Here is a 17,223-nt window from a genome sequence, read left to right as displayed (position 1 = left end):
CTCCCTCTCCCTCGCCCATCCTACTTATAATCATCCAGACAATAGGAAAGTCTGTTCCAGACACAGCTGGAAATTCTCTTGTCTCCATGTCATCACGGGGTGTGGGGTGAGACCACGGAGGCTGGTGCTTGGAGGGGCACTTTCTTAAGAGAAGCGGGAGAACAGCGACCGCTTCCAGGTAACACGTGCTGAGGGCTTGGCAGTGGTGCTGTCCTGTGGCGAGCCCTGTGCTGGCACTGGAGACACCCCGCGGTGCGGGCAGAGGCCTGGCGGGCGGCAGGGATGTGCAGAGGGCCTGTCAGGCCTAATGCTGGAGAGGAAGCTGAAGCTTCAGCTTGCAATCCTAAAGGCTACTTTTTTAAAAAGGCAGAATTTATATTTCTATTTAAAAATGTTCAAGGGGCTTTAATAAAAAGGCTCAAAGGTGTCTGGTTTGCTGAAAGATCGTCCTGAGGCGGCGTCCGTTGGTCCCTCCATTGCTGCAGCCACACCTGACCCTGGTCGTTCACACGCTCCGGCGCCTCTCCTAGTGCAGCAGCCGTGACTGCCTCACTGCCAGGTCTCACCCTGACGGAACGCGCAGTCCCAGGAGTGCCATGGAGCTTTTGCTGGGAGAAAGGGCAGTGGGCGCCGGCACGTGGTTGGCGAAGCATCAGCACCTCAGACAAAGCAGTGCGCGCAGACGCCGCCCCCAGGGCGCATGCCGCTGGGTGCTCCACGCCAGGTGAGTCGACCTGAACACGAATCTTACTCGCGGAGTGCTCGTCCCTGTGGTTCCACCCGCAACAGTGATGCTGACCCACAGAGCACTCCACAGCTGCTGGCAGGCTGAGCAGGGCGTGGCATCGGATAAACAAATGTTCTCATTTTGGCTTATTATATGTGTGAGACATTGGCAAATTATTAAATTCATTGGAGTGCCAGCTTCTCCATTTACAAACTAGGAATAAAAGTATCTACGTCAGAGAATGTAAGGAGGGGATGAGATGATTAAGCACAGCAAACTGTGACGGTACAGCCAATGCTGTTACCGTGAGCCTGTGCCACCCAGGACAGGGTTACGTGTGTGGCGTGTGTCCTCTGAGGGCCCTGGAGGAAAGCACGCGTTTCACCAACACTCAGGGCTTCAGCCCGCAGCAGGGACCACGCAGAGCGAGGGGCTCGGGCGGCCATGTGATAACTCTGTGCAGCGCACTGACAACTCACCTTCTGTCAGAGATATTCTTTATCTTTGTTTTCCTCAAGGCACACAAATTCCCTTTATTTATTTTTAACATTATTATTGAGAGTATTACCGATGTCCTCCTTTCCCCCATTGCCCTCTTCCAACAGAATCCTGCCCCAGCCCAGGCCTTCACCACCCCATTTATTGTCTGGGTGCATGGGCAATGCATATCCTATAGAATAAAAGTCTAATATGCAAATCAACCAAATGGCAGAACGACCGGTCACTATGATGCACACTGACCACCAGAGGCAGATGTTCAATGCAGGAGCTGCCTCCAGCCCACAGGCCCCAGGCCAGCGGGGGACTCCCCCCACCCCATCACCCTGCAGAGGGAGGCGACCGGCAGTGGTGGCAGGGCAATGGGGGGGCGGGGCCAGCCAGCAAGTGGGTGCCTCCACCATCTCCCCTCCCATTGCCTCCACCGCAGAGGGAGGTGACTGGTGGTGGGGGTGGGGGGCCAGGCCAGCCAGGGTGGGTGCCAGCGCAGCCCTCTGATTGCCCCACTGGTCACACCACAGATCAGCCCTGATTGCCAGCCAGGCCTAGGGACCCTGGGCATGAATTTCATGCATCAGGCCCCTAGTATGCATATAAGTTCATTGCTTAATCTCTTCCCTTTCCCTCTACCTCTTTCCTTCTGAGATTTGTCAGTCTGTCTCATGTTTCCATGCCTCTGGGTCTATTTGTTTATTAGACTTCCTGTTCGTTTACATTGATTTTTAGATTCAATTGTTGATAGATATTTATTTATTGCCATTTTAGTGTTCGTATTTTGATCTTTCTTCTTCTTCCTCCTCTTCTCCTTCCTCCCTCCCCATTCTCCTCCTCCTCTTTTTCTTCTACTTCTTCTCCTTCTCCTCTTCTTAAAGAACACCCTTCAGCCGAAACCGTTTTGGCTCAATGGATAGAGTGTGGGCTTGGGGACTGAAGGGTCCCAGGTTCGATTCCGGTCAAGGGCATGTACCTTGGTTGCGGGCATATCCCCAGTAGGGGGTGTGCAGGAGGCAGCTGATCAATGACTCTCTCTCATTGATGTTTCTAACTCTCTATCCCTCTCTCTTCCTCTCTGTACAAAATCAATAAAATATATTTAAAAAAAAAAAAAAAAAAGAACACCCTTCAACATTTCTTATAATACTAGTTTGGTGGTGATGAACTCCTTTTGTTTTTTCTTGTCTGGGAAGCTCTTTATCCGACCATCAATTCTAAATGATAGTTTTGCTGGGTAGAGTAATCTTGGTTTGGGTCCTTGCTTTTCATCACTTTGACTATTTCTTGCCAATCCCTTTCGGTCTGCAAAGTTTCTGTTGAGAAATCAGCTGATAGTAGTATGGGCAATCCCTTGTAGGTAACAGGGGACTTTTCTCTTGCTGCTTTTAAGATTCTGTTTATCTTTAACCTTTTGTCGTTTTAATTATGATGTGTCTTGGTGTGGGCCTCTTTGAGTTCCTCTTGTTTGGGACTTTGTGTTTCCTAGGACTTGCATGTCTATTTCTTTCACAAGATAAGGGAAGTTTTCTGTCATTATTTCTTCAAATATGTTTTTAATATATCTTCTCCTTCTGGCAATACCACTATGCTAATGTTGGTACACTTGAGGTTGCCTCAGAGGCTCCTTATACTATCTTCATATTTTTGGATTTTTTTTTTTTCCCTTTCCTTTTTGCAGTTCTGATTGGGTGATTTTTGCTTATCTAAATTCCAAATCTCTGATTTGAGTCTTGGCATCCTCTACTCTAATGTTGACTCCCTGTAAATTATTCTTCATTTCGGTTAGTGTATCCATCATTTTTATTAATTTAATAAATCTTTATTGTTTGGATTATTACAATTATTCCTCTCCCCCCCCCATAGCTCCCCCTTCACCCAGTTCCCACCCCACCCTCTGCCCTTACCTCCCTCCCACTGTCCTCATCCATAGGTGTATGATTTTTGTCCAGTCTCTTCCCGCACCTCCCACACCCCTTTCCCCTAAGAATTGTCAGTCCACTCTCTTTCTATGCCCCTGATTCTATTATATTCACCAGATTATTCTGTTCATTAGATTTTTTATTCACTTGATTTTTAGATTCACTTCTTGATAGACATATATTTGTTGTTCATAATTTTTATTTTTATCTTTTTCTTCTTCTTCTTCTTTCTTAAAGAATACCTTTCAGCATTTCATATAATACTGGTTTGGTGGTGATGAACTCTTTTAGCTCTTTCTTATCTGTGATGCTCTTTATCTGACCTTCAATTCTGAATGATAGCTTTGCTGGGTAGAGTAATCTTAGTTGTAGGTTCCTGCTATTCACCACTTTGACTATTTCTTTCCACTCCCATATAGTCTGCATAGTTTCTGTTGAGAAATCAGCTGATAATTGTATGGGTGTTCCCTTGTAGGTAATTAACTGTTTTTCTCTTGCGGCTTTTAATATTCTCTCTTTGTATTTTGCTCTTGGCATTTTAATTATGATGTGTCTTGGTGTAGTCCTCTTTGGATTTCTTTTGTTGGGGTTTCTGTGTGCTTCCTGGACTTGTAAGACTATTTCTTTCACCAGGTGGGAGAAGTTTTCTGTCATTATTTCTTCAAGTAGGTTTTCAGTATCTTACTCTCTCTTTTTTTCTGGCACCCCCATAATTCTGATATTGGTACATTTGAGGTTGTCCCAGAGGCTCCTTATACTATCTTCAAATTTTTGGATTCTTTTTTTCTTCTTGTTTTTCTGGTTGAGTGTTTTTTGTTCTTTGTATTCCAAATCTTTGACTTGCTTCTTGCGGTCTTCTAGTCTGCTGTTAGGTCTCTGTATAATATTTTTTATTTCAGTTAGAATATGCTTAATTTCTAGTTGGTCCTTTTTCATAACCTCTAGGGTCTCGCTAAATTTATCAGCCTTTTCTAGAAAATTCTTAAAAAACCTTATACCCATGGTTTTGAACTCTATATCCAGTTGTTTGCTTCTCTCAATTTCTTTCATTTGTGACCTCTTTTTTGTCTCCACATTTTGGCTGCTTCCCTGAGTTGATAGAGTGGCTTTGTGTGCTAGGTGTCCTATTGGGCCCAGTGGCTCAGCCTCTCCAGTTGCCTTAGGTCAGGGGTCCTCAAACTTTTTAAAGTGGGGGCCAGATCACGGTCCCTTAGAGAGCTGGAGGGGCGGACTATATGAACTACTAATTCCTACTGTAACACCTTGGCTGCGCTCACTGCCCAAAAAACCTGGCGGGCCGGATCAGACTCCCCTGGGGGCTGCATGTGGCCCATGGGCCGTAGTTTGAAGACCCCTGCTAGGTGGACACTTTTGGTGCACCCCTTTGTGGACTGTGTGTACAGCCTTGTTGTAGTTATGTCTTGCTTATTGTTATCACTGGGAGGAATTGACCTTCAGTCCAATTGGCTGTGAGGATCAGCTGTGTCTACCCTGGGAGAACTCCTGTGCTGGAGACAGCCTTATGAGACAAGACTTGCAAAATTGCAAAAGCCTCTTTGCCAGCTAGGATGGAGTGGAGTCTCAGGGCTGAACCAACAGCCTTGGCTTCCTGTCAGCCCTGTCCTATGATGCCCCTGGGTCTTAGTGTCCCTTGGTAATTGCTGCAAGTACCTCTGAGCGAAAGTTGCCCTCAAGTTTCACCCACTGCCAGACAGTCCAATTTCTCTCTGAATGAGTTTGGGTTCCCAGAGTCTCGCCCAAAACTGGAGCTCAGTGCAGTTGGGAGATTCTGTCTCCCTCCCGCTTTAGAAAGCCAGCCGCACACTCAGCCACCCATGCATTCAGCAGTCAGTCCTCTCTGCACATGCGCCTCTGGACCTCTGCCTTCCACAGTTTCTGAGTCTCAGTGTGCTTTCTCTTTTCCTGATAGTCCAGATTCCTCCTGAATGAGTTTGGTTTCCCCAGAGTCTCGCCCAGGACTGAATTTCAGTGGACCCATGCACTCAGCCATCTGTCCTCTACTCACGCACGCCTCTGTATCTCAGCCTTTTGTAGCTCCTCTGAGTCTCAATGTGCTTTCTTCTTTCCTTCTAGTTGTGGAATTTCCACTCAGCCAGCTTTCCTGTGGTTCTGGATGGTGTCTGTTTTGTCTTTTAGTTGTAGTTCTGATATTGTTGTGTGAGGCAGTAGTTTAGCTGTTTACCTATGCTGCCATTTTGGTTTCTCCTTGTATCCATCATTTTTAACTGCGCCTTTTTTATGTCGTTGACATTCTCACTAAGGTTCTTTAAGAACTCACTAAATTCCTTAAAGTTCTCTTTAAGTTCCTTAAGCACCCTTATAACCATTGTCTTGAATTGTGTGTCTGATAGCTTGTTTGCTTCCATTTCATTCAGTTCTTCTGTTCTTTCGATTATGACATGTTTGTCTTCACGTATTGGCTGCTTCACCGTGTTTGCTTCCATGTATTAGGTAAAGCTGCTATGTCTTCAAGTCTTGGTAAGTAGCAGGTGTCCAGTAGGGCTCAGTGGCTGAGCCTCCCCAGTCACCTGAGCTGGGCACTCTAGGTGCACCATTGTGTGGCCTGTGCGCACAGCCTTGTTGTAGTTGAGCCTTGATTGCTGTTGGCATAATTGGGAAGGATTGACCCCCAGGCCTACTGGTTGAGGGGACCAGCTGTGACTACAGTGGAAGAGCTATTGTGCAAGAGACCCTCCCCTTCCTCTGGAGCAGGACTTGCTTCTTGGGGCTTTGGTGCTTACTGAGTCAGCTCCTAGAAAATGTCATTCACATATGTGGTGGGGTTAGGGTTAGGGCCGGCACAAGCTACAGAGCAATCTGCATATTGCTGCTACTTGTGCTGGGTTTGGAGGTACCCAGGAGAGGCCAAGCTATGAACCAAGGGAAGCTGCTGCTAGTGCAGGGCCTGGGACCACTTGGCAAGAGGTATGGGACACACGGAGGCCAGCTGTTGCTTGTTTAAGAGATTTTAGAAAAGTCTGAAGCCTGAGCCAGGACGGGCTATTCATATGAAAAAGCCACTGCAAATTGGTGGGGTGGGGCCTCAGGGAATCACCAGAGCTGGGTGAACAGTGTGGGCCAGGTTGATGACGACTCCCTGTTGGCATTGTGGCAAGGAGATCTCAGCAAGGAACACCGGCCTCTGTCAACACTTTTGTCTGGGAGAAAGCTGCCCCCAGTTCTTGTCCTGATTCCAGACTATTTTGTTCATCTCCATATGTCCCTGGATTTTTAAAAATATATATTTTATTGATTTTCCACTGAGAGGAAGGGAGAGGGATAGAGAGTTAGAAACATCGATGAGAGAGATACATCAACCAGCTGCCTCCTGCACACCTCCTACTGAGGATGTGCCCATAACCAAGTTACATGCCCTTGACCGGAATCAAACCTGGGACCTTTCAGTCCACAGGCAGACGCTCTATTCATTGAGCCAAACCAGTCTTGGCTGTCCCTGGATCTTTTCAAGCTGCTGCCTCAGTACTGGAGCTCAGAGGGAGTAAGTCTGAGTAAATCTGTGCACTGGTCCTTTAAGAAGAACTGCCTGGGTCTCCAGCAGCCTCTGTCATTCAGCCACAATCCCCACTGGGTTTTACATCCCAAAGTTATGGGGACTTCTCTTCCCAGTACTGGAACCTAGGCTGAGGGGTTCAGTGTGAGGGTGGGACCCCTTGCTTCTCACAAGGGGCCTTTGCAGCCAAGATATCCCTCCCAATGTGCTTCTTTTACTGCTCTCGTTGTAGCGTTTCCATTCAGCTGGATTTCAGGCGATTCTGAATGATGGCTGTTCTGGGTTTTAGTTATAATTTTGATGTGGTTGTGGGAGGATGGGAGTATCGATTTACCTACACTGCCACTGTGGCTCCTCCCCCTCTTTGGTGATCTTTTATTATGCTTCCAACCAGATAGCAGGCACTGTTCAGCTCTTGTAGTGGGAATGCAATGAGCACCACATCTTTGCAGGGCTTAAGTTCTGGTCAGGAAGACAGATATTATATAAGTAATTCCATAATTATTTTAACTGCCACTGAATGATGACTACAATGTGCAGGGTGAAGTGTGGGGTCTAGTCTGAGGAATTCAGGGAAGGCCTCCCTAAGGAGGTGACACTTAAGCTGTTAATGAGGTAAAGATGGCTTGGGGTGAGGAGGCTGTGGGGGACACTTGCAGGCAAAAGAGCCTGGTGCTACTGGAACGGGACTTGAAAGTATGTGAGCGAGTTAAAGGAATGCGGCCAGCCAGCACGGCTGGGCATTGGGAGTGAGATCAGCCCCTTCTCTGTATCTTCGTTCTCTGTTCTCTCCGTTTTCTGTTCTCTCTGTTCTCTGTTCTCTCCGTTGGTGTGTGACCTTGGGCAGTTGACTTAAGCGTCCTGAGCTGCAGTTCCCTCATCACGGAGTTACTGCCACACAGTAACGGAAAGCATTAATGCCATGTTAGGTTTCTGTAGTTATGCACCAATACGTTCTGTGCTTCTGTGCTGGCTGAAGTGCAGGACACTGAGCGCATCTGCGGGCGCTGCTTGTCATGCTGGCTCCTGGCATTGCAGAGCGGCAGCGGGGGTTAGGAGACACTGTGGACTCTCGATGCTAAAGAGCTTGCTTCCCATCAGCTCAATTCCCCTTCTGCACCATCGAAATGGGGTGTCCGGGCCCCTGGGCCTGGCTGACCCTCTGAAATAGGGCATGGTTTCCAGAGGCCTTTATGGGTTTCTGACGGGGGTTCCCATGCTGCTTCTGAGTAGAATTTCTATTCTGTTCCTCAGCTTTGTTCATTTGACTTCTGGAACATCTATTTATAAATATTTCCTCATGTTTATACTTTCAGTTCCACACACCCTTTTCTGTAACTCCAAAATCCACAATGCTCTGGAAATCAAAAATTTTGTTTCCGCCAAAGCCGGTTTGGCTCACTGGATAGAGCGTCAACCTGCGGACTCAAGGGTCCCAGGTTCGATTCCGGTCAGGGCATGTGCCTTGGTTGTGGGCACATCCGCAGTGGGGGTGGTGCAGGAGGCAGCTGATCCGATGATTCTCTCTCATCGATGTTTCTGGCTCTCTATCCCTCTCTCTTCCTCTCTGTAAAAAATCAATAAAATATATTTTAAAAAAATTTTGTTTCCAACTAATTTGGTGGAAAACCTGCCCTGATTTGCATTCATTTTGTTGCAAAATCAGATGTGAAGCTATATATAGTCTTCGTTTACTCTACCTAATGTTAATAATCACACTTTTTTTTTTCTTTTTTTTTTTTCTTTTTCTTTTTCTGGAGAAGCACAACTGTGCTTATTATGGGCATTAGACCTGCATATACATATGAAGTATTGGAGTCTTCAAGCTTCCTGTACTTTCTAATACAAAACTATGAGAGATGTGTCACTTTTACTGTATTATTTGGGCAGTGTGCTATGTGCTTTGAATAAATGTACAAACAGAGTGGCAGAGACAATTTTATTGCAGCTAAATGAACAGACTAAATTCCTACCAACCAATTGCATACACATTTTATGCTGCATATACTTTTCACACTGGTATGAATGATTGTGTATAGATATTCAAATTCTGTTTAAATATAATTATACTGCGGAAACCGGTTTGGCTCAATGGATAGAGGCTTGGGGACTGAAGGGACCCGGGTTCGATTCCAGTCAAGGGCATGTACCTTGGTTGCGGGCATATCCCCAGTAGGGGGTGTGCAAGAGGCAGCTGAGCAATGACTCTCTCTCATTGATGTTTCTAACTCTCTATCTCTCTCCCTTCCTCTCTGTACATAATCAATAAAATATATATATTTAAAAAAATAAATAAATATAATTATACTAAAGGTCCAGTGCAAAAAATTCGTGCACTGGGGGTGGTGGTGGTGGTGGTGGTGTTTCCCTTAGCCCAGCCTGCACCCTCTGCAATCTGGGACCCCGCAGAGGACATCCCTCTCACAATCCAGGACTGCTGGCTCCCAACTGCTCACCTGCTGATTGCCCCTAACTGCCTTCCCCTGATGGCCTGGTTCCCCCCAACTGCTTCCCTGATGGCCTGGTTCCCCCCCCCCCAACGGTCCCCCCTGATGGCCTGGTTCCCCCCCCCAGCTGCCCTCCCCTGCTGGCCATCTTTGACCACATGGGGGTGGCCATCTTGTATGATGGAGTGACGGTCCATTTGCACTTCTGGGCGATAGGCTCTCAGGGTTGGTAGAATATGAAGAAGAGAGGAAAGAGAGTGGAAGTATGGGAAATAAAATGAACATGAAGTTTGATAATTCTTTTTTTAATTACTGGTAAAATATATTTCTATTGATTTCAGAGAGGAAGAGAAAGATCAATAATGAGAGAATCATTGATCGGCTGCCTCTTCCACGCCCCCCAGTGGGGACTTGAGTCCACAACCTGAGCATGTGCTCTGGACTGGAATCGAACCTGGGACCCTTCAGTCCACAGGCTGACGCTCTATATTCACTGGGCCACACCGGCCAGGGCAGGTTGGTAATAAGTAATCTGAGTGGAAACTCCACATCTTTATGAAAACAGCCAAAACCTGCAGGAGGAGGTGTGACAAAGGGTACAGGGTCCTCTCAGATCCTCGGGGAGAGGACTGTGTGTCCAGGAAGAAGGAAGGGGGCTGACGGGGGAGTGGGGTCACGTCCTCCAACAGCGAGGGGGAAGGACCTCAATAAACAAAGAATATACGGGCCAGGAATGCGGAAAGCAGTGGAGGATGAAAAGGTGAAGGGAGAGTTGTAGCTCCTGGCGGAGAAGCTGAGCATTTGTGAGGTAAGAAGCACTGGTGCCACGTCCACATCCACACGGTTTTTAACGTGTGCTCCCGACCACGTTAGGCAGCAGCAGGAGCTGCGTCCCGGCGCCCACGGCGGTGGTGCTCCCGGTGTAGCTGCCCACCCGGGGCCCTGCCCACCCGGGGCTCCGGCCGCGGGCGGCCCTCTGCACACGCGGCTGCTCGCGGCGGGCGCAGCCTGCAGGGGGCGCCGTCCCGGGCTCCCCGCGGCTCCGGAAGGCGCGGCCAGGCCTTTGTGTGGGAGAGGCTCCGGCCGAGCGGGCTGACGGCCGCCGTGCTCGGTCCGCGCCCCTCAAAGCCCCGGCTCCGAGCGGCCGCCGCCCCGCCCGGGCCGCTCCTCACCGTCCGTCCGTCCGTCACCCCGGCCGCAGGGCCGCCTCCGCGCTGGGCGGGCCCTCGCCGCTCTCCGCCCCCCGCGCCCTCCCTCCGCCCCGCTTCCTGGCGGCGCCGCCTCCTGCGCTCCCGCCGCCGCCGCCGCCGAGGAGACGGGGTGGGGCCGGGGCTCGGGGCGGAGGCCGGGCCGGGGCGGAGGGCGGAGGCCGGGCCGGGGCGGAGGGCGGAGGCCGGGCCGGGCGGAGGGCGGAGGCCGGGCCGGGGCGGAGGGCGGAGGCCGGGCCGGGGCCGGGAGGGCGGAGGCCGGGCCTGAGGGACCCGGGAGCCGGCGCCGAGGTAGGAGCCGGGCGCGGGGCGGGGCGGGGGCGGGAGGAGGAGCCGCGGGCGGCGGGCTGCGGGCGCTCCCCTCGCCCGGGCCGCCGCCTCCTGGGCCTGGGCTCCCGGCGCGGCGGGCGGAGCCGGAGGCCTCGGAGCGGCCCGGGCTCAGCCGCCGCCTCCCGCTCAGATGCCGCCGCCGCCGCCGCCGCTGCTGCCGCTGCTGCTGCTTTTCCTGGGCCCGCGGGGCGCGGGCGGGGCGCAGGCCCCCAACGCCAGCGCCGAAGGTGCAGCCCCGTCCTCGTCCGGCCCCCGTCCCCGCGGCCCCGTCCCCGCGGCCCCGTCCCCGCGGCCCCAGCCCGGCCCCCCATCCCGGTCCCCCATCCCCGCGGCCCCGTCCCCTTCGCCGCCCTGCCGCCCGCTGGGCCTGCCTGCGACCGCTCAAGGCCTCCGCGCCGCCCTCCCGGTCGGTCGCCGCCAGCCCTGCCCTCCCGGGACCCCATCCCCGGCCCCCCTCTTCCCGGCCCCCTCCCTCCCTCTCGGCCCCCTCCCCCCGGCCCTCCCTCCTCCCCCCGGCCCCCTCCTCCGGGCCCCCTCCCCCCGGACCCCTCCTCCCGGCCCCCTCCCCCGGGGCCCGAGCACCTCCCAGTCCAGCTGCCAGGCCCCCCTGCCCCGCACTCAGCCCTCTCCTGCCCCCCCCCCAGGGTGCCAGATCATACACCCGCCCTGGGAAGGCGGCATCCGGTACCGGGGCCTGACGCGGGACCAGGTGAAGGCCATCAGCTTCCTGCCCGTGGACTACGAGATCGAGTACGTGTGCCGCGGAGAGCGCGAGGTGGTGGGGCCCAAGGTCCGCAAGTGCCTGGCCAACGGCTCCTGGACGGAGATGGACACCCCCAGCCGCTGCGGTGAGTGCGCCGCGCCCCCTCGGCCTCCCGCCTGCGGCCGCCCGGGGGCTCGCTCTCCTCACAGGCCGCCAGTGCAGGGGTGCAGGGCATCTGAAATGGGGTGCCTGTCTCCGTGCAGACTGCACCCCGAAGAGACAGCCAGGGTAGCGTGCACACAGCCACGGAGAGCACCCAGGCCGGCTGATGCCTCGGTCCCCTGCGCCGCTGCGGAGAGCCTTGGGCGGGCGCGTAGCGCCCTCTGGGGGGCCTGCCCGGCAGCGCTGCCCTCCTCCGCGCGCAGGGGTGCCGAGGCCGGGAGGAGCCGCGGGGGCTCCGGCCGGTGCAGCCAGCCGCCGGCCCTTCCTCATCTGCCTCTCTGCCCGTCTCTCCGCAGTCCGCATCTGCTCCCGGTCATATCTGATGCTGGAAAACGGGAAGGTGTTCCTGACGGGTGGGGACCTCCCAGCCCTGGACGGAGCCCGGGTGGACTTTCGGTGTGACCCTGACTTCCATCTGGTGGGGGTCTCCCGCAGCGCCTGCAGCCAGGGCCAGTGGAGCAGCCCCAAGCCCCACTGCCAGGGTGAGGGGCCCGCTGCGCAGGCGGAGGCCAAGGCCCAGCTCCCCCCCGCCCCGTCCCCCCCTCCCGCCGGCTCCCGGGTCCCCCCCAGCCGCTCCCTCGGAGCCGCTGTTGGGTGGAGCTTCCTCTGTGTCCCTTCCTCCTCTGTCTTCTGCTCGGCCTCGCCCTTTTTTCCTTTAGGGACCTCCGTTACCCTCCTTAAGGTTTAAATTCCCGGTTTCCCTAGCCCCAGTCCCTTTTTCTTTAAAAAAAAAAATACATTTTATTTTTTTACAGAGAGTAAGAGAGAGGGATAGAGAGTTAGAAACATCGATGAGAGAGAATCATTCATCTGCTGCCTCCTGCACACCCCGTACTGGGGATGAGCCTGCAACCAAGGTATATGCCCTTGACCGGAATCGAACCTGGGACCCTTCAGTCCGCAGGCCGACGCTCTATCCACTGAGCCAAACCGGTTTCGGCCCCTGCCACTTTTTCTAAATTTCCAACTTTCTATGCATAAACCGACCCCTCCCCATTTGTTGTATGCTGGATCATTGTACAGGCTCAGGAATAAATCGCATCACACTTAGAGGAGTTAGTATTGGGAAGAATACATGGGTGGAAAGTTATCAGGATACAATTAAAAAGGCTTAAAACGGGCAGGACTGTCAGAGCACAAGGAGCCTCTGCCCCGGCACTGCCCGGCCCCCTCCGAGGCCCCTTCCCGCTAGCCCTTGGGGTCCAGGCCTCAGACTGCCCCTGTGACCCCCTCAGGCAGCCCCTCCGCTGGGGCAGGACCTCGCTTTGGCTTCTCACTGACTCATTGTGCTTGCAGTTTATCATTCCACTCTGGCAAGTAGGCGTCCCTCGTCCCTCGAGGCTGGCTAACCAGGAAGCGCATGAGGCGAGCGGCCCTTGTGCTCTGACAGCGTCCGCACGGCCACAGGTCTCTGCAGCGTGCACGGTATTTTACCAGCACAGCCTAAAAGCAACTGCATTTGCCAGTGTTTTCTCGTAAAGAGACCCCCACAACTTAAAATGTTTAGGTTCCACCAATCAGGATCTGCTGTAGGCATTTCTGTCTCAAATTCTGATGTCCTACACAAAACAAAAAACCACAGAAAAACAAACCCAAGTCCTGACCCACAGTCCGCCTCGCTTCATCCCAGGGCCCCAGAGAGGCGGCTCCTCCGCCCACAGGGGGGGCGGGCCGGGAGCCGCCTGGTAACTCTTCTCTGGTCCGTCTCTCCCGCTGCCAGTGGCCCGACCGCCGCACTCAGGTGAGAGGACCGCACCACCCGCACCACCCGTGCCCACCGCCCTCCACCCCAACCGCCTTCTGCCCAGGCGGTGGGATCAGGCCTCCCCGCCCCCACCCATTCCGCAGCCCCTTTTCCTACCGGTTCCCCTCACCCGGGTCCTGGCCCCGCCTTCTCCCCGGCTCCTCACAGAGACCCTGGCTCCCCATCCTCATCACCTTCCTTCCCTGAGGACACCCGCCCCTCCACCTTTCCCAACCCACCTTTCCCAACCCGCGCACCCACTCTGCACCCCACCTCTCCCCTCTGCACCTCCCACCTCTCCCCTCTGCGCACCCCCCACCTCTCCCCTCTGCGCACCCCCCACCTCTCCCTCTGCGCTCCCCCCACCTCTCCCTCTGCGCTCCCCCCACCTCTCCCTCTGCGCTCCCCCCACCTCTCCCCTCCGCACCCCCCCACCTCTCCCCTCCGCAACCCCCACCTCTCCCCTCCGCACCTCCCACCTCTCCCCTCTGCGCACCCCCCACCTCTCCCCTCCGCGCCCCCCACCTCTCCCCTCCGCGCCCCCCACCTCTCCCCTCCGCGCCCCCCACCTCTCCCCTCCGCGCCCCCCACCTCTCCCCTCCGCGCCCCCCACCTCTCCCCTCCGCGCCCCCCACCTCTCCCCTCCGCGCCCCCCCACCTCTCCCCTCCGCGCCCCCCACCTCTCCCCTCCGCGCCCCCCACCTCTCCCCTCCGCGCCCCCCACCTCTCCCCTCCGCGCCCCCCACCTCTCCCCTCCGCGCCCCCCACCTCTCCCCTCCTCGCTCCCCCACCTCTCCCCTCCGCGCCCCCCACCTCTCCCCTCCGCGCCCCCCACCTCTCCCTCCGCGCCCCCACCTCTCCCCTCCGCGCCCCCCACCTCTCCCCTCCGCGCCCCCCACCTCTCCCCTCCGCGCCCCCCACCTCTCCCCTCCGCGCAGCCCCCCACCTCTCCCCTCCGCGCAGCCCCCCACCTCTCCCCTCCGCGCTCCCCCACCTCTCCCCTCCGCGCCCCCCACCTCTCCCTCCGCGCCCCCCACCTCTCCCCTCCGCGCCCCCCACCTCTCCCCTCCGCGCCCCCCACCTCTCCCCTCCGCGCTCCCCCACCTCTCCCCTCCGCGCCCCCACCTCTCCCCTCCGCGCCCCCCACCTCTCCCCTCCGCGCCCCCACCTCTCCCCTCCGCGCCCCCACCTCTCCCCTCCGCACAGCCCCCCACCTCTCCCCTCCGCGCCCCCACCTCTCCCCTCCGCGCCCCCACCTCTCCCCTCCGCGCCCCCCACCTCTCCCCTCCGCGCCCCCCACCTCTCCCCTCCGCGCCCCCCACCTCTCCCCTCCGCGCCCCCCACCTCTCCCCTCCGCGCCCCCCACCTCTCCCCTCCGCGCTCCCCCACCTCTCCCCTCCGCGCCCCCCACCTCTCCCCTCCGCGCCCCCCACCTCTCCCCTCCGCGCTCCCCCACCTCTCCCCTCCGCGCCCCCCACCTCTCCCCTCCGCGCCCCCCACCTCTCCCCTCCGCGCCCCCCACCTCTCCCCTCCGCGCCCCCCACCTCTCCCCTCCGCGCCCCCCACCTCTCCCCTCCGCGCCCCCCACCTCTCCCCTCCGCGCCCCCCACCTCTCCCCTCCGCGCCCCCCACCTCTCCCCTCCGCGCCCCCCACCTCTCCCCTCCTCGCTCCCCCACCTCTCCCCTCCGCGCCCCCCACCTCTCCCCTCCGCGCCCCCCACCTCTCCCCTCCGCGCCCCCCACCTCTCCCCTCCGCGCCCCCCACCTCTCCCCTCCGCGCCCCCCACCTCTCCCCTCCGCGCTCCCCCACCTCTCCCCTCCGCGCTCCCACCTCTCCCCTCCGCGCCCCCCACCTCTCCCCTCCGCACAGCCCCCCACCTCTCCCCTCCGCGCAGCCCCCCACCTCTCCCCTCCGCGCAGCCCCCACCTCTCCCCTCCGCGCAGCCCCCCACCTCTCCCCTCCGCGCCCCCCCACCTCTCCCCTCCGCGCCCCCCACGCGCCCCCCACCTCTCCCCTCCGCGCCCCCCACCTCTCCCCTCCGCGCTCCCCCACCTCTCCCCTCCGCGCCCCCCACCTCTCCCCTCCGCACCCCCACCTCTCCCCTCCGCGCCCCCCACCTCTCCCCTCCGCGCTCCCCCACCTCTCCCCTCCGCGCCCCCCACCTCTCCCCTCCGCGCCCCCCACCTCTCCCCTCCGCGCCCCCCACCTCTCCCCTCCGCGCCCCCCACCTCTCCCCTCCGCGCCCCCCACCTCTCCCCTCCGCGCCCCCCACCTCTCCCCTCCGCGCCCCCCACCTCTCCCCTCCGCGCCCCCCACCTCTCCCCTCCGCGCCCCCCACCTCTCCCCTCCGCGCCCCCCACCTCTCCCCTCCGCGCCCCCCACCTCTCCCCTCCGCGCCCCCCACCTCTCCCCTCCGCGCCCCCCACCTCTCCCCTCCGCGCCCCCCACCTCTCCCCTCCGCGCCCCCCACCTCTCCCCTCCGCGCCCCCCACCTCTCCCCTCCGCGCCCCCCACCTCTCCCCTCCGCGCCCCCCCACCTCTCCCCTCCGCGCCCCCCACCTCTCCCCTCCGCGCCCCCCACCTCTCCCCTCCGCGCCCCCCACCTCTCCCCTCCGCGCTCCCCCACCTCTCCCCCCCGCGCCCCCCACCTCTCCCCTCCGCGCCCCCACCTCTCCCCTCCGCGCCCCCACCTCTCCCCTCCGCGCCCCCCACCTCTCCCCTCCGCGCTCCCCCACCTCTCCCCTCCGCACCCCCCACCTCTCCCCTCCGCACCCCCACCTCTCCCCTCCGCACCCCCACCTCTCCTCTCTTCGCTGCCCCCCAGCTGTCTGTTCCAGAACCCTTCCTGGCTTGCTCCCTCCTCTCCGCCTTCCTTTCCTCTCCCGCTCCCCCTCCCCCTGTGCTCTCTTCTCCTCTCGGGCTTCGGCCTCCCTGCCCCCATGCCCCTCCACCTCCAGCCCCTCTGCTTGCCCGCCCGCCCGCCCGCTCCGGTTCTTCTTCGCCCACCGAGCCCGCCCCCATCCCCTCCCCTCTCCTCCCCTGCCCCGTGACGTCAGAGCCCCGCCCGCCCGTGACGTCAGAGCCCGCCCAGCCGCATCCCCTCGGCCAGTGGCGAGCAGAGTCCGCGGCGGAGCGGAGCGGCGCCCCCTCCCGCCTCCGCGGCTCCCGGGCCCCCGCGCAGCCGGGATGGAGGCGCCGCGGCCCCCGCCGGGCAGCGCCCGCGCCGCGCGCTGAGCCATGGGCCCGGGGCCCGCGCCGCGCTGGCTGCTGCTGGCGGCGCTGGCGGCCGCGGCCCCCGCGGCCCGCGCCCCGCGGCCTCACCCGCGCCCCCCCGCAGAGCGGCGCGCCGTGTACATCGGGGCGCTGTTCCCCATGAGCGGCGGCTGGCCCGGCGGCCAGGCCTGCCAGCCGGCCGTGGAGATGGCGCTGGAGGACGTGAACCGCCGCAGGGACATCCTGCCGGACTACGAGCTCAAGCTCATCCACCACGACAGCCAGGTAGCGCGGGCGCGGCGAGGGCTGGGTCACTGTTAGTCCTGCTGCCCGCGGCCCTTCTGCTCTCGGCCCGGCCGCGCTCTGCTTTGGGGGGGGGGGAGCTAGCCTGGAATGGGGGTGCAGGGGGGGTGCAGGGGGAGCTAGTCTGGGGTGGGGGGCAGGGGGAGCTAGTCTGGGATGGGGTGGGGGGGCAGGGGGAGCTAGCCTGGGATGGGGTGGGGGGGCAGGGGGAGCTAGTCTGGGTTGGGGGGGGGAGCTAGCCTGGGATGGGGGGGGGCAGGGGGAGCTAGCCTGGGATGGGGGGGGGCAGGGGGAGCTAGTCTGGGATGGGGGGGGCAGGGGGAGCTAGCCTGGGATGGGGGTGGGGGGGCAGGGGGAGCTAGCCTGGGATGGGGGGGGGCAG

General features: G+C 58.7%; 1 protein-coding gene across 1 annotated transcript; it reads left to right on the top strand.

Moving 5' to 3' along the window:
- Nucleotides 1-10,646: 10,646 nt before the first annotated feature.
- Nucleotides 10,647-16,859, top strand: GABBR1 (gamma-aminobutyric acid type B receptor subunit 1; the record flags this gene model as incomplete). Its single annotated transcript, XM_084890204.1, has 5 exons — nucleotides 10,647-10,882; nucleotides 11,300-11,503; nucleotides 11,877-12,062; nucleotides 13,301-13,321; nucleotides 16,663-16,859. Exons 1-5 carry the CDS (start codon nucleotides 10,786-10,788, stop codon nucleotides 16,857-16,859), a joined length of 705 nt encoding a protein of 234 aa, XP_084746330.1. The 5' UTR covers nucleotides 10,647-10,785.
- Between the last annotated feature and the right edge of the window lie 364 nt (nucleotides 16,860-17,223).

The sequence above is a fragment of the Pipistrellus hanaki genome, assembly GCF_964339955.1.
Source record: "Pipistrellus hanaki genome assembly, chromosome: 7".
NCBI classification, from domain to species: domain Eukaryota; kingdom Metazoa; phylum Chordata; class Mammalia; order Chiroptera; family Vespertilionidae; genus Pipistrellus; species Pipistrellus hanaki.
The sequence above is the reverse complement of the archived record's forward strand: the minus strand, read 5'-3'. Positions and strand labels throughout refer to the sequence as shown.